The sequence below is a fragment of the Mus caroli genome, chromosome 16 (assembly GCF_900094665.2).
Source record: "Mus caroli chromosome 16, CAROLI_EIJ_v1.1, whole genome shotgun sequence".
NCBI lineage: Eukaryota > Metazoa > Chordata > Mammalia > Rodentia > Muridae > Mus > Mus caroli.
In genome coordinates this window covers 83877539-83903434 of record NC_034585.1, presented here as the reverse complement: position 1 = coordinate 83903434, position 25896 = coordinate 83877539, and the positions used below count along the sequence as shown (strand labels likewise).

Below are 25896 nucleotides of genomic sequence, written 5' to 3'. Positions count from 1 at the left end.
ATGATGCCCCTGCAAGAGATGGGGCCAGCTTTGCACAGTTCTTAGACATCAACATGGCCCCAGACCAGAGACATCTGCCTGGCCTTTGGTGTTAACAGACCACATTGCTATAGGGCCATAAACCCAGACATAGCCCTCGGCGGCACCATGGGCCAGGACCTCATTATGGCCTTAGGTGTCATTTCCTGGCTACTCACATCAGTCTGTTCCCTAATACACTGAGTCTCCAGTTTCAGGTCTCATTATTGCACATACATCTTTCTGTCTTACTCTCTCTCTTCCATCTCTGAGACAGGGTCACCACTAAATTGTGTGTCTTAGTGATGCCTGGAGCCTCGGGTTGTTTGGGGTTGTCTCAGGTGTGGTTTGCCCATCTGGGCCCTGTGACACTAGGCAGCAGTGATCTTGGAGGTTCTTTGCCCACTTGGGCCACATGGCACTGAGCTGGGGGATCATCTTAGGCTTCTTCCCCTGCCTGCCCATAGCACATCTGTTTGTACTTTCTTATGTAGAGTTTATTTCTATCATACGTGTTTTCTCTTACTACTCCTTTGGTTCCATTTCTTATTTTTTAATTTGTATTTTATTGCTTCAGATTCCCTGTCTCAGTGGAGCAGGCTGAACTTATTTTCCTCCTATTTGTAATTTTTTTAAAAAGTTTTCTTCAATTATCAACTTCTAGTTTCATACCACTACAGATCAAAAGATTAATTCATATACTCTCAGTCATCCCAAGTTCGTTAAACATTTCCCTGAGGTGACAGGTGATTGACCCTGGAGAATGCGCTGTGTGTTGAGAGGAATTTCTGTTCTGCTGCTGCTAAAGGAAGTTCAGGACCTGTCTTTTAGACCATTTGGCCTAAAGAAGGGTTCAGGTCTAATGTGTCCTCACTGGGTTTCCATTTGAATTATCTGCTCATTGTTGAAATGGGATATTAAAGTCTCTTCCTGTGATTATATGGCTTCCCGTCTCTCCCTTTGGGTTTGATAACATTTGCTTTCTATATTTAAGAGCTCTGAGGTTGAGTACAGACATACTAACGAGGGTTAATTTTCTTGATTGATTTCCTCTTTATCAGCACAGTGGACCTCCTTTCATGTCACAGGTCCCAAAGAATGTCCGGTGTGATATATGTGGGTCGATTTCTACTCCTCTTTGCTCTCCATTTGTGTAAGAACTTCCATCATCTCCAAGTTTCAGTCCAGCTGTGTCCGTAAAAGTGTAGAGATTCTCGTGAAGACAGAAAACACTTGGGTCCCTTTGGTATCCATTCAGCTTCTCTATGTCTTCTGACTGAACTCTAATCCCTTTACATTTAACATAATCAGTAAGTTGCCATTTATGAACTGCTTTCTGGCTTTTTTGTATTTATTTCTGGCTTTTTTTGTTAATATTTTCCTGTGTTGATTCATTTTTTTTTCCCTTCTGGTTTCTCAAAGCCCTGTAGGTATTCTTTAGTGTCAGGAGGGTTACATAAAAAAAGTATTTTAAGTGGCCTCCAAACTTTGATCTTACACAAACGCTTGGCGTATTCCCTCTCCTACTTTTATGTTTTTGATGTAAATATTTACAACTTTTCATATTGTATAACCACTACAAATTATGTGGCTAAAGTTCTTTTTAATGTTTTTATCTTTTAAATGCCACCCCAGAGTTATAACTTTACCACACTTGTAATACTAGAACACTCTGAACTGAATAGTGTGCTGTGTTTTACCAGGTAGTCTATACTTTCATATGTTTCCATATTTATAATTAATATCCTTTGATTTCAGCTGGAAGAACTCCCTTTAGCATTTTTTTGTAAGCATTCCTTGGCAACAGATCCTTTGGAATTATCCACTTGGTGAAGGCTGCTAAGGTCATTGGCGAGCAGGTCACCTGCAACCTCATCGGATTCTGCCAAGTGGCTGATTTTGACAGTTCCTGTCTTTCTTTGTTCCCAGCTGGTTTTAGATGTCTCCTCAGTGATTTGTGTGAGTTTCAACTCCAGCAAGCCCTTTGAAAGGCTGTAGAACCTCTGCATTTACTTTATCTGTTTTCTTGTGAAGAGACTCCATGCACTTGGCAATTGTCTCCCAGTCTTGAATTATACATATCTAGGGGTTGGGATGGGATGAGCAAAATAAAGCTGTTGTTTTGATTTTAAATAGTTTTTTTTTTTTACTTTTGAGGTTATAGTATAATTATATCATTTTTCCTTCCTTTCCTTCTCTCTCTCCAACCCCCCCCCCCCATACCGTCCCCTGCTCTTTCTAATTATGGCCTTGTTATCTTTAATTGTTGCTATAGATGTATACAATATAAGTGCAACCTGGTTGGTCTGTTTAATATTACTTATTTGTATACATTTTCAGAGATGAGCATTTGGTATTGAATAGCCAATGACGTGCTCTTTCCTGAGCAAGCCTCTTTCTCCCCTTCTCAGGATTCGTTAGTTCCCTGTAGTTCTTTGTGTACTGTAGAGGACGCATGAGCTTCTCTCTTTGACACTAGCACATCTATTGATGTTCTTGTTTAGCTCATGTGTAGGCAGCCATACTGGTGAGACTTAATGAGTATAGCTTCTGACATTGCTAGGAGACACAGTCTCACCGCAAAGTCCCTGATCCCCTGGCTTTTACAATCTTCCTTCCTCATCTCCCAAAACGATTCTTGAGCCCTAGGTTCAGGAATTGTGTTGTAGTTGTATAACTGGGCTGGGCTCCACAACTCTGCATTTTCATTGGTTGTATTTTTTCTGTAATGTTCTCTGTCTGTTGCAACAACATATTCCTTTGATGAGGGGTTAGGACTACACTTATCTCTGGGCATAAGGAGAGATAATTAGAATATAGTCAGAACCATTGCTGATTTAGTAATGTTATGGGTGGTTCAAATATTTCCCCCTCATTATCTGTAGGGTTTTGTCTCTAATATGTTGCTAAATCTTCTTAAATGGTCTCCCAAGTCATCCTCATACAATTTGTGGTTAGGGAATTTTGGTTTTTCTGTGTGTGTGTGTGTGTGATATGTGTGGCTAACATGATAAAAGTTTTGCTGTCTAAACATTTTGACTATAGGCTAGCAGATTAAAAAGTAGTTTTGTGTCCTCTGGTGGCGTACACCTTTAATCCCAGCACTCAGGAGGCAGAGGCAGGTGGATTTCTGAGTTCGAGGCCAGCCTGGTCTACAAAGTGAGTTCCAAGACAGCCAGGGCTATACAGAGAAACCCTGTCTCGAAAAAAAAAAAAAAAAAAAAAACAACAGGCTATTGGTATGTTTTCATACCCCATTGAATACAATTTGTGCCGCCCATCCCCTGGAGTGTGGCCAACTGATCAGAACCCAAATCTGCTCCCTGAACCTCCTCTTTTTCTCTTAGAGCCATTAACTGTCAGTAGCTCCTCAGCTAGGGGATAGGGACCTGTGAACATGAACATATTGAAGTGTTTATTGGCCTGATCTTGTGCAATATGTCACCATTACTAAGAGTTCATGAGTGTAATGGCCCTGTTATGTGCACATGATGCTCAAAGCAGTCCTTGCTGACATCACTGCCTTTCATTCGTTCTCTTACATCCAAGAGTCTATTGAACTACTAATGGCTCCTGGAAGGCAAATTCCTTAGGGGATTTGCTCTTAACTACATTTTTTTTTTTTAACAGTAGATCCAACTATTTCCCTTACCAGCGTTCAGCATTAAAATGCCAATTTTCAAGACAAAATTAGTGCATCTATTCCTTCCATAATGGAGCTTTGCTGGACTGTCTCCACTTCTTTAGGTAGAAGTGTATATTCTCTCCCTTGGACTTATGTATTTCATTCACTGATTGTTTCCAGTGTAGTTACCATTTCTTACCTATTTTTGCAATTTCTAGCATCTAACAATTACTTGAAATTCAAGAGATGTTCAGTTTATGACTTTTAAGAAAGAGATTTATTTGTTTATTTATTTATTTATTCATTTATTGTATGTGAGTACACTGTTGCCATCTTCAGACACACTAGAAGAGGGTATCGGATCCCATTACAGATGGCTGTGAGCCACCATGTAGTTGCTGTGAATTGAACTCAGGACCTTTGGAAGAGCAGCCAGTGTTCTTAACTATGGAGCCATCTCTCCAGCCCCCAGTTTATGACTTTTAAAATACACATTTGCTTATTGAAAGATAAATTTTGTGCTCTAGGATGACCACTGTTATATTAAATCTTATATAGTAGCCTGGGGGTGTAGCCCAGTGGTAGCACTCACTAAGCATGTATAGAATTCTAGCTTTGATTCCTAGCACCACAAAAAGCAAATATAACAGCAGTCCCTTCTAATTGCTTTATATGTTTAATGAATTAGTAAATGAAGTAGAAGCATTACTTCTGATGGTGATGAGACTTGTGCACATGAATTTCCCCTTTTTCTGAAATTTTCGTACATTTCTTTTTCCTTTGTAGAGAATCAAGGAACAAGATTTTCCCCACTTTATCTTTATACATATTAAAGTTTACTTAAATCAAAGAAGAGAAATAAAATTGAAATACAACTGTTAATTGTACAACATTTTAGGAATGCCATTAAATGAGAAAAACATTCTGAGTTTTATGCAAATGTCTACCCTGTAACCACTGCTCAGATATTGTCGCTGCATATGTAACCATCTGCTTTTCTCTTCCTGAGACCTGGTATGATATGGCTTTGTTGGGAAGGGCAGGGCAGGGGAGACATTTGAGCTGTATTTAGTTTGGGTTAGTGTTGACTGGTTCAGATTCCTTCTGAAGTTTTCTACAGCTCATTGGATGGCAAGATAAAGTCCAAAAGAGATGTCTTTCAGGGTCTGACTAGGTAGAAATTAAAGTACAAACTTGTTTAACTTGGAATAGTCGGATAGATTCCCGTGGTTCTCAGCCACTTCCCTATCCAACAAAGCTACTTCATATAGGAACAGCTTTCAGGAATTCTCCTCTCTGTGACTCTGCCAATTCACCCGGAGTATGTGTTGTGAGCATTCATGGCTAGAACTTATTTCCTGGGATGCATTTCTGTTATGACATCCAGCCCAGGAAGGATGATTAAGGGAACAGTTTGAAGTGATGGAGTCAGAAATTCATTTATGGGAAAGAAAAATCTAGAAGTTTGTCAGGCAGCTAAATAGTAAAAACAGAATTTGCTCCTGGATTTCCTAATGTTTGTTATTCTTGTTGGCATTTAATTTTTTGTGTGTGTGTTTTTACCTTCACACTGATTTTTATTTATGTTGTTTCCCTATTTGTGAGGAAGGCTCCTGATAAGTACGAAAGTCAGACTTTGTAACATGGATCCTCTTTAAGCATCACGTTTTAGAAAAAAGAGCTTTCATATATTCAGTTGGGTTGGGTTGGCCATTATTTTTAAAAGTGACTTGTGGAGAAACAATGGGTTTTCCTGAAAATTTCTCTTAGCATTTTTTTTTTTGTATAAATTGAGAATAGAATTCAGGCTATTTTCTATTAAAAGGGTTATGCTTATTTAAAAGGATGGCATATATAAATTCTTTATCACTCACAATACAAAGCTGTATATTATGTCACCAAGGGCAAAAATCAGCATGTGTCAGATTCAGTGAGTGGGAGAGGAAATTTGTTTAATCAGGCTTTTATAATTGAACCTTGGCATTGATTCAAATCTTTTTTTTTCTGTTATACAACACATTTAGTTTGATTTTATTCTTTTCCTAACACACCTGCATTTTTGTTACTAGATGAAATAATATTATGATGGTTACAATATATCATAACTCGTTCCAAGGATTTTAGGAAATGTTTTCCAGTATCTTAACATTCATGAATGAGGCTAAGGGTAATTTTCTGGCCCCTTTAGTTGTACATCACATGAAGAGCTTGAATTTTAAGTTCTGAATCAGTATAGGCAGCACCCTATTTATGAAGCAGGATGGTGGGACAACTCTGTGTTTTCAAAATTGCTTCTGCTGTAATTAAACAATTAGTGGTTAGAACACTGGCATAGCTTTGAGTTTCTCTACGAGTCTGATTTTTTTTTTTGTCCTTGGAATCAACCTATGGCCCCTTGGGTGTTGATAGAATAAAATCACATTTGGGATGTTAAGTAAAGTCTAGGGGCTGGTTTGTAACACGTTTCTGTTTTGTGTCGGCTGGCTGGCTAGACCATGCTTTGTTTTCTACTTCATGTCATGTGCCCTCATCTGTGGTACTGTTGTAAATCCCACATAAAGTTCCATGAAGGGAAGTCTGCATGCAGGTATTAGGGAAATGGTTTGCCAGATCATATATGGCCCAAGACAGTTTTGATAAATCTAATCTTCCTCCAATTCCTATTTGTGGACTAAATCTCCACTGAAAGGAGACTGGTCTAGGCTCCCTATTCTAGGGGAAATAATCATTCTAAAAATGAAATGTATAAAATTCATTATTCCCAATGTAGTTGCCACTTCTCACTCATTTTTACAATTTCTAGCATCTAACAATTACTTGAAATTCAAAAGATGTTTAGTTTATGACTGTTTAAAAAAGTCTGTGAGTTTATATTATCATTTGACACTTCATAAAAAAATCATCATATTTTTCAGATAAAATGCCCTTACTTGATTCAATAGAAAAGTCATCTTCATTTTAGGATGAAATTTTCCATTAGTTTTTGTTGTTTTTGCTGTGTTGCTACTTTAAACATTTACCTGAAGTAGTGTATTGGATCAACAAATCACACCAGTGTGACATTTAGAATTATGATTAATTAACAAATTATACTTTGATTTTACAGATTTTTAATTGTAGAGGTGGTATAGACATGTACTACTAGATATGATTCTGATGGTGTCTATCCAATTAACTTTTACACACAGTTTAGTTTCCTGAACAGATTAGCTATAGATGGGGGAAGGTCTGTGGTGAGCATCTTACACACTTAAAAAAAAAGGAAGAGAGAATTCTTTAATCCAGCAAATGGTAAGAGATACTCTGATTCGGAGACAAACTCATAGCTTATTATTTGACTTAAAGTGTCCTACACATATCTACTGAATTCTAAACCTGGTTGTGTAAATTCAGAGCAGGAGATGACTACATTAAAGCTAACAACACTAGACTCTTTCTTGGCGTTACAAAGCCTGCTAACTGAAATTATATATAGGGTCTGTAAGACCAAGCACTTTTGAAGTCCCTGTAATAACCCATTTTGGAAGGCACATAACTTGTTTGATGGAATCGACTCCTTGCATTATATCACAAAGAGCTTTCTCATAGACTCTTAGGCAAGAGCACAACAAATTAACGAGCTTTGTGTAGTGCAAATTGGTGTCAAGAATGAAAATGAGGGCCTTGTGTTTTCTTAAGCCACACCCCCCAGTCAGGGTATATAAAGATGGTCTGAGACTACAGAATCCATCACACTCACTCCCCTCCTACCTAAGCCTTCCACTCCTGACATCATGTTCTACACCGGTGCTGAGGGCGCTGTCTTCCCAGGATGCTACTGGGGCAGCTATGGCTACCCTCTGGGGTACAGTGTTGGCTGTGGCTATGGTAGCACCTACTCTCCAGTTGGCTATGGTCTTGGCTATGGCTACAATGGCTGTGGGGCTTACAGAAGATACTGGCCATTTGCTCTCTACTGATTTGCTGTGATTCCCCCAGGCACAGATCCATCTCTTCACAAAGGCTCTGCGGCACCTCCAGGTTCCAGCTTCACCACCCTTCATCTCCCTTTCTTCATCAACCTCTTCCAAGAAGCTGTTTTTCAGATCTTACAACTGAGTCTCAAGCAAAGGAACTGAAAATCTAGATGATGCCTTACTCTGCCTTTCCTGGATGCTCTTTATTTGGGACTTTTTCAGAAGCTTGGCAACCCATGTGGCATGTATTGCTTTTGAATATTTCAAGACTCTCATGATTCCCTGTTATGGTGAAGTTGTGGATGTGTCTGTCAAATTCTCAATAAATTTGTCTGAGCTTGCATTTCATTCCTTGAGTGGAGTTTCCTTTTTGGTATGTGCATATTTTCTGATACATTCACTGGGGGAGGGAAGCAGGTTTAATTTTAATCACTCAGCCTTAGGAGTTGTGAAGAGGCAAATATTCTTTGATCTTGTGTGATAACTTGGTCAGAGGTTTGGTTACTATCCTGGAAAGAGTTGCTTCTCTGAGCTTTTCCTGTGTTGTGAATTTATTGTGGCATGGAAGCTGGACTGGAGTAAGACATCCAAAGAGGGTTTTTATGAGACTGGCATCTCTCATGTCAAGGATACATTGTTTGGCATCCCTCTTCTATCTCACTATCGCCTGCCTTTCTCTAAGTGAAACAGAACAGGAGAAACTTTCACAGTTATTCTGGGTTAGCGTAGATGAAACTCACTGTGATCTGTCTCCCAGGGAATAACGATTGCAGAATTTAGCACCATGTCCCCTCTTTAAGGACTCTGGAGCATTAAGTAATAGAGAAGGTACACACATCCTTTGAGTCTGAGATTCTGTTAACTGAAGTGATAAATCCCCCATATCAAATCATCTTAGATGTCTCCTTTATAGCTTAGAGGCACCCAGGTTAGAGACAATGACGGGAAGCTTCTTAATCTTGGAAGAATCAATATCAGGTGGTGAGCTCCACTATAAAAGATATGAGCTATAACAAATGAGTATCTCTGAAGATATATCAGCCTTTCTCTATGCTCCATTAGAGAAGAGAGCAATAGCTCTTTTATAAGATGTGTCGAAAACATCTCAATCCTCCTGTTGAAAACATTTTGGGTATGAGACAAGTATTCTTAGCAATGGGCAATTTGGCTGAATGCTGCGTTTTCATTGAATATCTGGAAACAATTTTACTGCATATCATTCACCTACACATGTAAGAACTGGAGGGATCATTTAGGAAGATAATTTTCTTCAACGTATTTCATCCGATAAATGTATTGCAGCAAACACTAAGTGCAGGAATACCTAGCGGCACAACATTTTAAAAACAGTGGACATCATTACAGCCAATGCTCCCCTCAGTTCAAAACCCCCATATAGGCACAATGTTAAAAACAGTGGACATCATTACAGCCAATGCAACCCTCAGTTCAAAACCCCCATATAGGCACAATGTTCACTCATGCTGAGAACTGTGATTTAGCTAAACCTACAAGTTATCATAGGACAGGTAAAGAGAGATTAAAAAAAAAAAGACCAACTAATTGGAATGAGGAAATATACTGATATGGAATGATGACTAACTGCTATAAAATTTTTGGGCTCACCAGATATCAGATATCATCTAATCCAGTGCTACTAAAGCATAAGTGTGCAGGAAAGTAGCTTGCATACCTGATGTGAAATGTAAACGCGCATGCCTCGTCTCCAGGGAGTCTGATTTGGTGCACATTTGTGTAAGGTCCAGGGCTTCTGAAGCTTTTAGTTAGCACCTCAGGATCTGAGAGGTGATGTTACCTCCATACTGTAAGGAACACAGTTTTGGTGCTACTCTGCATGCATATGCATACATCCCATGCATATATACACATGCACAAATATACACACATATACACAGACTATCATCTTGCCTATCTATCATCTACCTGTCTATGTATGTATGTATGTATGTATGTATGTATGTATCTATCTATCTATCTATCTATTACCTATGTATGTATGTATGATCTATGTATGTACCTATCTATAACTATCTATCTACATATCTATATATCTATATATGTATGTATGCATGTATGTATGTATGTATGTATGTATCTATCTATGTATCTATCTATCTATCACCTATGTATGATCTTCCTATGTATCCATGTATCTATGTATGTATGTATGTATGTATGTATGTATGTATGTATCTATCTATCACCTATGCATGATCTTCCTATGTATCTATGTATCTATCTATGTATCTATCTATGTATGTATGTATGTATGTATGTATGTATGTATCTATCTATCTATCTATCTATCTATCTATCTATCTATCTATCTATCATCGCTCTATCATCTATTATTTGTCTGCCTATCTTATCTATCATCTATCTATCTATCTATCTGTCTGTCTGTCTGTCTGTCTATCTATCTATCTATCTATCTATCTATCTATCTATCTATCATCTATCTGTCTGTATATATGTAGAGAGAGAAATAAAAAGAAAGAGATTGTTCTTGGATGAATCCTGGTATTTTTAGAATTCTCTGATGAGTTATCAGCTGAACAATTGCACTTGTCTAAACCTCATGCAGTAGTGTGATTTCCACTCTATGATTTTTTCTTACTGACATCTCATGATGGCTCATGGGCATCTTCTCACCATAAAAGGAGAGGTTTTTGAATGCTTCAAGGTTCTTTAGAAGTTATTTCTACATGTCTACAATCTACATATCAAAACCATCTCTCCAGGTCTTTGATTTTCTGTGTCCCATTTTTAGGTTTTCTATTCATCTCAGGTAGACCCTCTACTTTGGTCATTAGACCTTGAAACTTCTTGGGTACTTAGCAGGAATAACTCATCAGTGGCAACTAAATAGGAGAATGTTAAGATCTAGTTACCTGTCTTGGTTCACAGGGATGTTCTAAAGTCTTGAGCTAATTTTAACAGAATATCTGCTGCACTATGTCTTAGTGAACATTTCCCAGTGGTCTATAAAGTTTGTTTTGAAGAAGTTCATCATCTGTCCTTCTCACAAGGTAGGGGAAGTATTCTCGGAGTGGCATTATGTATGTAACGAGTGCATCTGGTCATATTAACTTGTATAAGTGTTTCTCATAAAACAAGACAGTCAGGAATCTGAAGGCAGCAGAGGCTATTAGATGTAAGGCATCTCATAACCACATTTCATTGTTCACACATTTAAGAAAAATAACAAAATGATTTCCCCTTCCACTCATTTTATTCCATTGGTGTTTTCACTGTTCATGGAGTAGTTTTGTTGTCAAAGTTTCTGAATTCCCAGAGAACCAGAGGGTTCAAGCATATAAGGCAAAGTCAGCTCCTAATTGGCTGTGGGAACAGTTTCTCAGCCCAGAGATCAAGAGAGAAGCCTCCACAGCACAGGGAAACTTCCAGCCAAAGAATTCATCCTTCGAAAGATGAACATGGCTTCTATTCCAGGTTCATTTCTACTTCTCATTGTCATTTTTCCCTGACACAAATGCATACATAAGGAGGATAACCAAACACTTCACAAAATCAAATTCTATTTACTTAGCAAAAATGGCTGGGCCATTAATACTAAGCATAAGCTACCTTTATGTCTTGTGACAAATTGACTAGAAAAACAACTGTAAGGCAGAGAGCTTTCATTTGGCTCATGGTGTCTGGGGCCACGGTACATCACAGAGGGAAAGTGTGGTACCAGGGCTCCATTTTCAGTAGGGGGAGCATGAATCAGCATCTGTTCACATGTGGGTAGACAAAGAAGCAGAAGAAGGTCCAGAAGTAGGTTAAATCCTACACCAACCTGATCTTACTGGACCATTTTTGACTTTGTAGGCTGCAGTTTTCAAGGTTCTGGAACCTCTCAAAAATAATGTTATAGAGTGGTTACTAAATGTGTGAACACAGGAACCTGCTCAGAACATTTCACATTCAACTCCTAACAATTTCAAACATAGAAGAATACATGTGTAGCATTTAAATTAAATATTTTTCTTAAATATTATTTTCTCATCTAAAGGAAGTTTTATTTACACTTTTGATAATAGCTTCAAACACAGAGAGTGAACTGGAAAGTTCATTCGTAATGTGATTGTGATATTTGATTTCTCAGAATCCCCTACCATCAAATGGTGACTCCTCTCAGAGATTCAAGTTATGATTGATTTGTCTATGGATATGTTCCGTTTGCATATGTGAAAATAAAGTATATTTTGAAACCATCCACCCATCGAATCAAACATGCATGCATCCATCCATTTGCCCATTCAACCAACCAATCAACCATCTACCTAGCCAGTTCTTGAATGAAGTTTGGCGTAAGTTCTCAGAGTAGCATAGTTACTTTTGAGATGAATGCTTGGTTAGAACAAGTCTTTAGACCATGGGTTTCTTAGGACTCCATTAATCTTTATTTTTTTTTTTTACCATTATCCAAAATAAAAAATTAGCAGGAAAGAGATAAGAGAACAGTGATTTAATTGATTTCTATGTTTGTAGCAGGTCATTATTCCTCTTTATAACCAGACATGATTGGCTTCATTCTAGGTTCCGTTGCTCTAATATTCACACATCTATGTTCTGGGATGGAGAAAGTCCCAGTGAAACATTCACAGTATGCAGATGTAGATTGGCAGAGTGGGAGGGACTTCCTGTCAGGGTGTGCTTATCGGAAGCTTTGTTTCCTGTCTGCCTATGACAGAGAATAAATGGCTATTGCTTTCAAAATAACTGAAAACTGATAGCCACAAGGGTATTTCACTTGCCTCACTCAGCACTGTAGCCTTAAAATATACCACATCATTTTTATAGATTATATTGGGCCTTTAGTAAAAATAATACAAATGTTAAGTGAAAATATTTTAAAAATCTCTGATAATGGTAATGATATTTTTCAAAGACCATTCAAGCCTGGAAATGATACTCTTTTGTGTGTGTGTGTGTGTGTGTGTGTGTGTTTGTGTGTGTGAGATCCTGAAGAAATGTCATGGAAGCACATAGTGTGAGCTCCAAACTTCCCCCTCACAATGCAGAGATGATTGCAGATGCCGTTTCTCCAGAGTCCACTGTAGCAGAAGTGTCCACTCCCCCAGCTCTTTCTGAAACATTCGTTTAACGTCCTCAGAATTGAGAAGCATCCAATAGAGAGCATTTCTCAGTACTTTTCTTCATAAATGTCAAAAATGATTTCCCTCCCTGCCTTAGAATGATAAGTGAGTGAGTGATCCAAAGTTGCACAGTCCAGAGACAGAACAGCAGCCAAGAAAGAAAAAAAGGGAGGCTTCCTAGGTTATAGAAGAGCTTTCTTGGTTGTTTTGGGCTTTTTGTTTTTTGTTGTTGTCCATAATGCAATGGGACAGATCTCTCTACTACAGGGCTTTTCTATCCCCACACTGGTCCTAAAATCAGAATTTCAACATAATTTGTCTACCACTTACCACGTTGTTAATCATTCTTCCATTGTATTCACTCAATGCTTTCTAACTACAACGTGTGGATGCATTTATTGCTTGTCTTCATTGGGTTGGTTTCTAGTTTGGAATGTTTGATGGGTAGACAGGCCATGGTATCTATTTCTCAGATCCTGGCAGAGAGTTTCGTGAAGCACAAGGCTGTTCAGTACATTCCTACATTGTTTGGAACTGCCACAGTCATATTTTCTTGTTGTTGAGAAGACAGATAATTGGAGGATTGAATTTGGAGTCTGGTTTGACTAGACACTTTGAAGACACTGCAGTAACTTCTCATTATAGGAACAAAACCCATAAAACAGAATCTCTCGTTGACTGGTAGATAGTGGAGCTCAAACTTCTTTCATGAATAATGAGGATTTATTACTTTTAAAAATGAGAGCTAGAATATTAATGAGAATATTATTCTTCTTGATCTAAATAATGGTATATGTCCAAAAAAGCAAAAAGAGAAATGAATTAAGTATGTCCTGTCGTAATATTAATAATAACCAAGAAATGAAATAAACTGAAACAAAGACCAATGGATAGGTGAATTAAAAATGTGGTATAAATACAAAAATGGAATACTATTCAGCAGTAAAAGAGATGAAATGCTATTATTTCAACACAAGAGATGGGATTGGAGGATTTGTATGTGAAATAAGCCATGCACAGAAAGACAAGTATGACATGAACCCTTCAGATTCACATGTGAAATCTGAAGGAGCTGACATCAGGGATAGAGGTAGTAGAATGGTGGTTACCACAGATAGGGTGAATGTGGTGAGGAGGCAGGAATGGGGATGCATTTACCAGTAGGTGGTAAGGTACCCTTAGGTATAAATAAATCAGAAAGTGATTATATAGTAGACTGGTTACAGATAATCTCAATAGACATTTCAAAAGAAGAATTTCGAGTCTTATCGCTTCAAAGATGTGACACCCATATGTAGGATATAGACCTGCTGGCCTTGATTTGAGCACTTTAATATTTTGGTGTATATGTCCACCCATATACTTACCCCAGGGTAAGTATAGATCTTATGTATCAATTTAAAAAGGAGTGAAGAAGATATACTTCTCATCACAGGCTCTGTTGAAGTTATATGGGAGTCTCAAGGGAGGAAGATTAGCATTTCATGTTATAGCCATGGGCCTAGCTTTCAGGTCAAATCGTTTTCCCCTCAGTAATGTGCTAGGGTATCTTCCCTGAGAGCTTACCCCCAAGGTGCTACTGGGAAGGGCACAGAGCCCCAGCCAAGGGGCTCTTTCTTGCAGGATACCACTGTAGACAATATTGAGCAAGGTGTTTCTTCTAATTTTTCAGTGTAACTTAGACTTTGGCACTTCTGGGATATTCTGTTTTCCTATGTCTAGTCTGGTGATGTTTTTCCTGGAGCCCAAAGATGCTGCTTGATCAAGTGCAGCCTCTGCTTAGATGTTGGGTGACTCATCTGAGATTTGGACCTTAATCTAAAAGTTTGGACTTCCCCAGAGTTTGCATACAGGACCAGGGCTCTCATGTGATATATACTCAGCGTTGACACACTTGTCAGTGTTTCTGACTTAAAGGCGTATCTATTTTTAGTTTTTCTCAGAAAATACCCTGGGTGGACATGAGATATTTTGTTTAAATATATTTATATCACTTGTACTTTCAGTTACTTTCTAAAAAAAAAAAATCTCCCCAAACCATCAAGATAATATTTTACATAGACTAATAAAATGAAAACAGTCTTTTAGATTGTTGAAAGACATTTGATCTAGTATTTTGAATAATTAAAGTGGGTTTTGGATTTATTTGATTTATATATTAACATCAAAACAAGAGATAATGAAATAAATCCAATTTGATGAGTATCTGAAATAAACCAAATGTATAAAAGAGTATAGCACATACCAAATCAGTTTAAAATTAACTAAAATATAATTTAAATATTAACACGTACACCTATGTACTCTTATTACTCTCTTTTCAATTTAAATTTTATTTTTTGAGAATTTTATAAAAGTGTACAATATTTTCATCGTTTCTACCTCTCCCTCTTCCTCTTCTAATTCTTCTCTTGCCCCCTACTCCCTATCAATTGCATGACCTCTTCTTTAGTTAATTACATATATGCACACAAACACAAACATGTGTGCACAGATACATCCTATTTGAGGACATTTTATATTACTTGTATGTACATGTGTCTAGAACTGCCCACTTGAGATCAGATTACCTGTCAGAGCTTGTCTGGAAAGAAATTCGATTTTCCCTTTCTCCTCAGCCATTGATTGCATCTGACTCTTCATCAAGGGTTTGGCTGTAACCTCCCCTCAGCCTGAAACAGGCTGAGCCAGACCTTGACTTTGCTGCCACTAAGGAGATTACCTAGGGTGGAGCCTTCCTCTCTAGATCACTCTATTGTTCAGCCACTGTCGCTGTTCTCAAGATACTGCTACCTGCAGAGAGGCCCCGGAGCTATTCCTGAGGCTACACCCTATCCTGCATGTGGTCACGTGCAGCTGGGCTTCAAGAATGAATTGGCGGGAATGGGCCTCCCCCTCCTTTATAAGCGCATTCACCATTAAACACTTGAGCCTTGATCAGAACCTTGTCTTGGCTCCATTTCTCTCTGGTCCGTCTAGTTTCCCTTTCTTTCAGCCTGGTCTGCCTCCCAGGTGAAACCCAGTTCTTGTGAGCCACTGGCCGGCTTGCAACATTCAGCAGTTTTGCATGTGTGGTCCCAGGACAGGCAGTAGTAACATCAATTGGTTACTTTGTCTAGAAAGAAAAGTTTTTCACTCACCCCACTGCTCCCTGTCTTCTTTTTCCCAAGATGAAGAGAGTTAGCAATACGTGATTTTAACATAAAGCATATTTATGATTAAGAGATTATAATTGTACCATACCTGGGAAATACAGCTGAGAACAGGAAGTGAATTGGTTCATCAAAAGAATGTCCAATAGTTTTAGTCTGTGACCTTGTTAGATTTTGGATGGGAAGAAAAGAAACATAACCTGTGTTTATATTGCTTCTTACGATCTCATCGTGCTTTCATCTGCCCCGTGTCGTCAAGTTTCTGTGCACTCTCGTGTGATCTAAGAGCGTCACAAAAACCTCATGAATTAGATAGGCTGGTTACCCCTGCTTTATACCTTTGCAAGTAGACAGTGGCAAGGCGTCATTGCTGAAGGGTCATTTGAGCTAAACAGAGCTCTCTGGTCCCCACTGTGGCCCTTTAGCATGCTGCATTAATGACAAAGTCAGGGATGGAGCAGGTGCATACAAGTTTTGAACCTATTCTTGAGCATCTTGTGTTGCCCCTGAAGAGAATAAGAAAGATTTTCACAGCGTTTACAGTTTTTAAGGCCTATATTTTGTTCCTCCACCTAATGTAGATTTAGCTCACAGGTGTCCCCTTTTGTTGGTTCAAATCCCTGTAGTATTTAAACACTACACACCTGGAAAACAACAGAACCATGGCTATATCCTTTTCACTAATCCCTTTTTTAATTTATGAGATTACAACTTGATTACAACATTTTTCCCTTCGCTATTGAATGCATATAGGTATATGTACATACAGATATATTTTAAAGTATGACCTGTTTAGTATGTATGATGCTACCTGTATGTCTGCTTTCAGGGCTTATCATTCATTAATTCTTTCAAAATACACAGCAAGGTCTGTGCTGTCTCCTACTGTGCTTCCCTGGAAATGGTATATTTTAAGGGATTAAGTAAAACTGGAAGAGCTATTTATGTATTCGTTTTATTCATTTTAATCTGGACCTTGATATCGCAAAACCTTTTCCTGTGTACATAAACTCCCTGGATCTCATATGTGGGTAACATCTCAGGTAAAAGGTCAATGACTGAAAATTAGTAAGTTTAGCGATTTAAACATAGGAAACAGAACGTGTTCACAGATTCTCCTGGCCTGTGTTTAAAGGTTAACTTTTAAGTTTCTGAGTGTTGACTGGTGGGTAGTCAGGTACTGAATGAATCATGAAGGAGTGGGAGAGAGCCCTACAAAGTGGGGAAACTGAGTCTCTATTTTATATGCGCTATCAACCCCTTGAAAAGGTCCTCCTTTTTGTTTTTCACAATCTTAAGATCAATGATGAATTAATAAACGCTGAGTTTACACGCAATTTATAATTCCATTACAAAGGAGAATCGCTAAAGAAACTGAAAATTAATTAAGAAGCCAGTGAAAATATTGACCCTCCTCAATATCTGACTAAACGCTCACAAATATAAAACATAGTTTTTCATGCTTGATAATGATCCCTAAACAGTAAGTACACACAACTGTCTAATACATTGTTCTTTAAAACTTTATATTGATTCTTTGTGGGTTTCACATAATGCACCCTAATCGCACTCATCTCCCATCCCTTCTGCCCACTCTCTGCCCAAGTGACCTCTCCTGCAAATAAAATAAAACAAAATAAAAAGAAAACAAAAAACAAAATAAAACTTAAAAATAAAAAAAGATTTCATTTCGGAAGATGTAGTACGTCACAGCGTGTCCCATAGAATGTCCTTTTGTCCATATCTTTACCTGCAGATGTTCATTGCAATGAATCATTGGTCGGGTTTAAGGCCTCTGGCTTTTAATACACCATCAACACTGGATTCTTACTGGGTCTCCTCTAGGACAGTTGTTTCCTTGAGTCACATTGCTGATCCTGCAGCTTCGGATCTATAGGACTGGCCCTTCATGCGCTCCAGCATTTCATAGATGAGGTAGCTGTTGTGGTGTGCCAACTTAAACCCTGGATCTGAACCTGGGTGGTAGCCGAGCTGGTCAGCCCACCACACACAAACCACCAGGGTGAGCGCTCCAGCATTGCTGTGACTCACCCAATGCCACAGCTGGCAAGGGGCGGGGTCAGTTCTCTTGATCTCACATTCTGGGGCTGGTTCACCCTCACTAGCCCTCCTGTGCCATGCGGCCCAGCTAAGTTATGGGGCCTACTCTCCCGCGTGCTGCAGCAGATGAGAGGTAGGGTCGGTTCTCCTGCTCCCAGGACCTTGGAGCTCTCCCACAGGTGGTGATAGTGGGGGAGGGCATCACCTCCATAGTTAGGCTACCTCACTACAGACAAGTGGTTGATCCAGCTCTCCTGTGCTTACCCCTCAGGGCAGTTCACCCCTGCCTATACCACCAGGGCCTGCTCTACTGTGCTACCCAGGTTAGGTGCAGGGCCTGGTCTCTTTAGTATTGCAGCCACTGAGGGGTGGGGCCAGCTATACACAGTATAGCTATTAATGTGGATATCAGTGTGATCCCAGCTGGTTGTCCAGACCAGGGACGTCTGTATGATCTTTAGTGGTAATATGATCTGCTGACGACGATGCAGACCTTACTGCCATGAACCCAGGCATGGGCTGAGACTTCACCATAGACTCAGGCGGCAGAGCAGGATACTCACAACAGGCTATCCCTCTCTACCCTCACACCTCCCGTTCCCCCTCTTTTTTATGATGCTGTTCTGCTTCTCTTTCTCTCTCATTTATCCACCACATCCTTGCACATCGTAGTGGCATTCGCCGCGGGGGCGGGGCATGCAGCTAGCTGGCCCCTGGGTGTTTTCAGTTCTCAGCACCCACAGGGTGACTTTTCTAGTCTCCTTCAGCACCAGGCAAACAAGAAAACACGGCATACATACAGATGACAGGAAAGGAAAGCAGAAGTTAAAGATTAGCCAGACGAGTGAGAGGAGAAAAAAAGGGGAGGGGGACATAGCAGGATGCGCAGGGATATGTAGTATGGCTTGTATACTTGCATGAACATGACCTATGTAATCCTGCCTGCATCTAAATGTTAGAATGTAAAAGCATTTTTATGATTTAAGAAGCCGTTCTAAAAGAATTCTTAGGAGAATGTCAATGCAAAATTTCAACCTCAGGTAACACAGTACCCATAATTCCTTTTGGATGCTGCACATGTTAGTAATCTTCTGATCAAAGCTAGAGAACGCAGTAAGACTATTCTGGCTTGTTTAGAAGGCGGCTTTCTGGTGGTTAAATTGGGGTTTACTTTAATAGAGACCTTGATGTCATTCACAGCGGCCTTTCCTTATAGGAACTAAACCCATTAAGAGGCAGACAGATTATTTTTTTTTTAAAGAGCATCGAGGAGGCCAAGCACGAACCTTGCTGTTTGTCACCGTCACCCCTAGTGAGGATGGGGAGCGAGTCTGGATGGATAGTGGGAGCCATTCTCAAGAGACGTGGCCTCAGCTACTAAAAGTTCAATGCATAGCAAGTGTTCTTTGGTTTCTTCAAGTGAGTGGGTCTGTTCCAGAACCTTTTGGAACAGTTGTGATGTTCTGAGCTGCAGGTAGGGCTGACTCTGGCTCTGGTAGCCTCCTCTTCCCTGTCCATGGATAGAGTGGCTTCCAGCCACTTGGTTGCAGACCATTTTTGACATTCGGTTTATATCAACCTCTGAATACGCGAGCTGTATCCTACTGCGTCACGGGAATAAAACTTAAGGCAATGGTTTGCTGAGAAATTTCCCAATGACAAGATTCATATTCCATGTTTTCATTACATTGACCTGAGAATAGAGTTGTCATGAATTTTGTATGCTGAACTTTACCTATTTATTTATTAGTGTTTTGTGTCAGGATCTCACCCTGTAACCTAGAACTCGCTGGTTCTCATCTGGCTTCCCATTCCTTTCAGTCCTCCTGCCTCAGCCTCTCAAGCGCTGAGGTTACAGGCTTGAGCCTGTACTGAACTTTAATATCAGTCAGTTTTTCTTGATAAAACACTGTACCTTTTGACTCCCATTGTTTTTCTGCAAACCTTTGGGTGTTTCTCAGTGGTGCTTCATTTCTGACAAACGTGTTTAACTTAGCTGTGTGTGTGTGATCTTGCTTTTGTTCTTTTCTCCCGATTCATTCTCTGGGGAGATATTTCCCTACTGCAGCTGGCTGTGAGGTAATGACACTCTACTCTCTACTTCTATTAAAGGAGTATCGATTTAAAGAGGGAGTAAATAGACCAAGGTGGATTTGCAAAGGATGCCTCTCTCCATGTTCTCATTTATATTACTCCCTTGAGTAAGACATTTTGAGTTTAAAATTAGCCCCAACCTAAACTGCTACGTATTATGAGCCTCAATCAAGAGACATATTTGGAGAATATTTTTCAGTTTCCTCTTTATTTTGTGTCAGTATTTACAGTGAAAATTAGAATCAGTATATAGAAGCTATGATCAAATTTATGACACTTTTTGCATTGCCATTTGGGACAACCTACATGAATCTGGAAGATCTAAGGCTATGTAATCTAAGCCACAGAAAGAATATTGTATGGTCTCCCTTCTATGTGGCAGTAAAAACAATGGAGTTTTAGGACACAGAATAAAAGGATAGCCAGCAGGAGGAAATGGAAATCTGGGTCAAAGGGCACAAAGTTAACTTAGGTGAGATAAACGATCCTGGAGATCAAGCCTGAGACATGAAAGCTATAGTTAATAATATTGCATTGTGCACCGAAAGAGTTACTGTGTGAGACTGTCAGCGCTCTGACTAACTAACATCACAGAAGAAAACAGTGGATGGCAGTGGACATGTCCAGTGACTGCATTGTAATAATCATCCCATAAACAGATGCTAAAAGAAAGATGCTGTACCTGATAATGGCAAACTAAAACACAAGATGTTTAAAGTTAAAGCCGTCTCTGACCATTATATCCTGCCTTTGCTTATATAACCTGTTTTTGAATTTTCTATATGAGTTCAGTAGTTAAACCAACAAAAGAGCAATAGTGAATTTGAGACAAACTACAATGATTTTGGGTAGTATTTACATCCCACAGCAAGCTAGGGAAAGATTATTTCTTTGTTCTTTCTGGAGTATGGAAGGAAGATGAAAAAATATATTTTAAAATCCTTTAAACATAAATCATAAAAACGATGACTTTTAAGAAAAAAGAGCGTTTGTGGTCTACCCCAGGGCTCTGAGTGAGATTGGCAGGCAGGAGCTCCACTACTGAGCTCCAGGTCTGGCCTGAAAGTTGTGCTTTGCTGGAATGAGTCACACTGCATTTGCGGCATACTTCGGAATCTTTGAAAGTGACATCTTAAAAGTAAACATAAAAGACAAATGTCAAAAGACTACTCCAACCTCAGCTGGACCTGAAGACCCAGAATTAAATGTTTCTCTGCATACACATGGAGGGACCCATGGCTCCAGCCACATATGTAGCAGAGGATGGCCTTGTCAAACATCAGCCGGAGGAGAGGCCCTTAGCCCTGTGAAGGTTCAATGCCCCAGTGTAGGGGAATGCCAGGGTGGGGTGGTGGGAGTAGGTGGGTGGGTGGGGAAGAGGGAGGATGGGCTAGGTGGGTTTTGGAGGGGAAACCGGAAAAGGGGATGACATCTGAAATGTAAATAAATGAAATATCCAATAAAAAATGTTTCTCTGCTGTAACCCACTCTGTGTTCTCTAGGATTTCACCAGATCATCTGTCCCAGAGAAACTGTCACGTTTAAAAAATATTCCCACCATCACTATTTATTTTACTCTTTTCATTATGTTTTGTGTATATCTAAACACAAAGCATATGCCTGGCTAGAAAAAGAATGTTCTACAGAGCCTATGCTCTCTGAAAACTGTTACGCTGAGGGTGTACTCCAAGCCATCTCAGTAAACAGTACACAGAAACTCACCGCCAAGCCAAAACTTGTGTTATAATCAGCATAATGAAATTGCACAACTAAGCACTTTATATAGTGTTCATATATTTGAATACCAACCTTAGTAAACGGTACACAAAATATTAGCCATCTCCCAGGCCCTCTTAAGCTATACTTTTTCAGTGATTCTCGATGTATTCATTCTGGTCACTGTTCAAAAATTCTCCATGACGAATGGCTTGGTCCTTCCTTTTAAAAAGATGACATACGTGGGAGTCCATGCTATCCAACTGTGTATGAAATCCCTCTCTTGAGTTTATATTGTTTACATTTGACTAAATATGAATCTGAATTGGGAATCTGCAACTTCTAAAAGTATATTAATATTTACATATATAAACACATGGTGTTATTTTCACAAGCATTTGGATCCTGTGTTTTATAACTCTGACCATGCATAAAGATTCAATATCAGATTTTACAGACACATTTTGGGGATTCTGCTTTCATAGGCTCCCATTTAGTAGTTTGGAAGAAACTGATTTATCTGGATTTTTAACAAGTACCAAGTGATTCCCAAATGGGTAATATCAAAATCACTTATAGGAAAACAAGGATCTAGGTAAGAAAGGAACCAGGAATGCTTATCACATTTTCTTCAGTATTGCTAAGTCGAATGGTCTTGCTAAACCTTAGATGAGAAAACAGATTTTCATAGGCAACTTAAAAACTATACCCAGAAACCATGACATTTAGCAGTTAGGGAGAGAGTCTGGTGGAGACTGGGAAATGATGAAGAAAGAAAAACTGGCTTGGGAAAATATTGTAGAAATCAAACAGTTAGCCACTAGGAAGAAATCAGTAATGGAATATGTATAATGAAATAGGAACCTGGTATATACGGGTATTAATAAAAGAACAACACACCTAAGGACACATTTGCTCCTTCTGCCATAATTGCGTGTCCAAACTTTATTAGAACCATGCTTCTGTCTTGCCATCTGCATTTTATTCAGAATTTAGGAAACTGAGGAAGAAAGTAGAGAGAAATACAGGAGAATGCAAAGGGGAAGAAATTGAACCCTACCATAAAATACGAAGTGGGCTTGTAGTTTACTTCTGTAGAAAACTAGAAAAGTTCTCTTTTATTCCATCTACAACCGAGTGCTGCAGATAGGATAGAGAACAAGGTAAGCTAGGGAAAACAGAAGTGCTAGTCACTATTTAGGAATAAATATGTTATAGAGAAGTAATAATCATCAAGATTTAAGGAGTAAAAATGCTTACCACATTGTAAATTATTTTGAAACTCTCCTGCATAATTTTACATTATTTGAAAATTTAATTTTTTTTTTCTGAGACAGGGTTTCTCTGTGTAGTCCTGGCTGTCCTGGAACTCACTTTGTAGACCAGGCTGGTCTCGAACTCAGAAATCCGCTGCCTCTGCCTCCTGAGTGCTGGGATTAAAGGCGTGCACCACCACGCCCGGCTACGAAAATTTAATTTTAAGGTGGCTGTATAATGCTATTCCATATTTATTAGATATCAGTTTTTACATAGGGTGTTTTCAACCACTGACCATTAAAAATTAGTCTTAATGAATTGCAAATCACTAAATAGCCAGTTCTTACATTTCATTATTTTCTTGGTTTAGATTCCATTTTTGGTCAAGATACTAAATCAAAGTTCAGCAATATTTTAACAATATTTTTTAAGGCTCAAAAATATATGATTCTTTAATATCAACACTATAATAAAATAAATGCACTCAGAAATCCATGGAGATAACCTTTCATAAATTTCTATCATCCAGACATGTTTTATTATGTTTTTCTCTAATTACAATTATCTTTTTTAGTTATTAGTTTATTTTGAATAGTGATCAAAATCTAAAATAAAAGAATTGCTTATAATGACTTGTGTAAAAAAACCGATAACACCAGTTAGTTTCTCGGCTTTTCTCCTCAGTAACAATCAAGCATTTTATTTTTTATACGTAGTAGTCATGTCATTGTGCTAATTATTTGTTTTCTCAATTTTATACAGGATTTGTTAACTTCCTGTTATGCAAGATGAAGGCCTTCAGTTTGATAGTGCAGAGGTGACTGCTTTTCTTGGCAAAAAATTATTTTTTTCCACTTTCTTGCTTCATTATCTTCTGGCTTCTACATTTGCATTTGAGATTAAAGGACGTGTTACATTCTTTCTGCCTCCTCTTTTGTGTAATCCCCTAAACCTTAATGGAAAGAATTTGATAACAACATCCCATTTACAGCTCAGTGGTCTAGTCTCTCCCTCTCTGCTCATTGTCCACTATGTATCTTTTGTTAATTCCCACTTACTACAAGAAGAATTTTGTATAATGAGGATTGAGGGACGATGGAGGTTGGAGAGAGCCTCAAATACAATGAAAGTTGTTGGTTACTCCTAGCACACTTGTGCCACCATTGCCCTATGATCTACTGCAGGCAGGTAGATCTCCACTTCATGTTGTAGCTGGAGATATTGATGTAGCTGGGTGATGCTAATGACTGATTTTCTTCTCTGGTAGTGTGCAAAGTACCTTCTAACACCACAAACACCAGTAAGCAGTGCTAAAGCTTCCAGTAAGCATGAACTCGGTATCTCCATTAGGTATTTAATACCACTGCAGTCTTAAGTCCTTTGGGTCTATGTAACACCCCTCTACCTTTAAGGATTCGTTTTATATTGGTATTAGCTTGAGGATAATTTTTAGATTGAATTCTATCAGTGGAAATGGATTTCCATGATTTTGTTCTACAACACCCCATTTATGAACATATTGCTCTCCTCTATTAAATAACTATGTTTTGACACTGAATCTGTTTTTATTTAGATTAAATACTTGGATTCTATGATTGTTACCACAATCTCATGAATTGAAAGAAAATATAAGAACTATTGCCAACAAGTTGAAAAGAGGCTCTAGTAAGATGGTCTAACCTTTTCCCTCAAATTGACAGGTTGGCTGAGCTAAACATATGTTTGTTATTCAGTGAAATGGTGAGCAGGATCCAGGGCAACCTAACATGCAGGTTAAATACACTGTATGGAAAGCAAGCAGCAATAGACAATTGTTTCACAGAGAGGTCATCAGAGGTGGCTGGGCATAAAACCCTAAGTGCTAGCTCTGAGAAAAGTCACGTTCTGATATTTTATAATAAAGTCTTGTAATGTAAAAATGTCATATGGTACCTCATATTTATTTACAATGTTGACTATTAGTTACTGCGGTATTTAAATACTGTGATAGTTTGAATTTGGGAGTCCCCTAAAGAGTCATGAGACAAATCTCAGTCCACAGTCCTTTCTGCTGTTGGCTGGACTCTTTAGAAGGGGCTACCTAACAGAAGCTCTTAGGCTATTATTAGAGTTCTACCCTCAAAGAACATTATAAGACGCTAGTCCCTTTCTCTTCCTTAAATAATGTCTTGACCATGAGGTGTGTTCACCATATACTATCCCATTATACACTACTTTAGTATAGACCCCAAAGCAATGGAGAAAACTTGCCACGTACTAAAAATTCCCAAAGCTGTGAAATTCTCTCAGTGCGATGATATTAGGAAGTAGACATCTTTTAAGACTACACACACACACACACACACACACACACACACACATCTGCAGCATGTGTAGTTATACAAATATATATATATATATGTATATATACATACATATACATATATACACACATATGTACACATACATATATATGTATATGTTTGTATATATATATATGCAGCATTCTAGTTCTCTAGGGCACACTCTTAAGTCTTCCAGAAGACGAAGCAAACAGCAAGCACAGAAGTCTTATGCAATTGATTATAGACTTCTAGCTTTATTTAATCTTAGGTCATGGCTAGATTTATACTTATGAATTTCATAGACATGAAGGAACATCTCACTCAGTAATCAAGGCACAGAATTCACTGTGGCTAAGAGACATGACATGTTCTATGCTGTGCTTAGGGACATGTTCTGGACATGAGCATAAGTAGATCTTCTGAGACTGAATTAGCAGAGTCAAAGAAGAGAAATTATTTGTTAGCTACATAACAAATTAAATCTAAATTTTGCTTTGGCTTCAACTTCAGCTAAATGTCTACTTCAACCTACATATTCAGGTCTCTAACTTTTCCATCATTTCTGAT

The 25896-nt window shown here is 38.6% G+C and overlaps 1 protein-coding gene across 1 annotated transcript; it reads left to right on the top strand.

Annotated features, from left to right (window-relative positions):
• Positions 1-7377: 7377 nt before the first annotated feature.
• LOC110311149 (keratin-associated protein 8-1) lies at positions 7378-7943 on the top strand. The gene has a single exon (XM_021184384.1). The coding sequence runs from the start codon at positions 7417-7419 to the stop codon at positions 7600-7602; it is 186 nt and encodes a 61-aa protein (XP_021040043.1). The 5' UTR covers positions 7378-7416; the 3' UTR covers positions 7603-7943.
• The last annotated feature ends 17953 nt before the right edge of the window (positions 7944-25896 follow it).

What these genes read in the sequence shown, in the direction of transcription:
- LOC110311149 (XM_021184384.1), top strand. Translation starts at nt 7,417, where the DNA reads ATGTTCTACACCGGTGCTGAGGGCGCTGTCTTCCCAGGATGCTACTGG.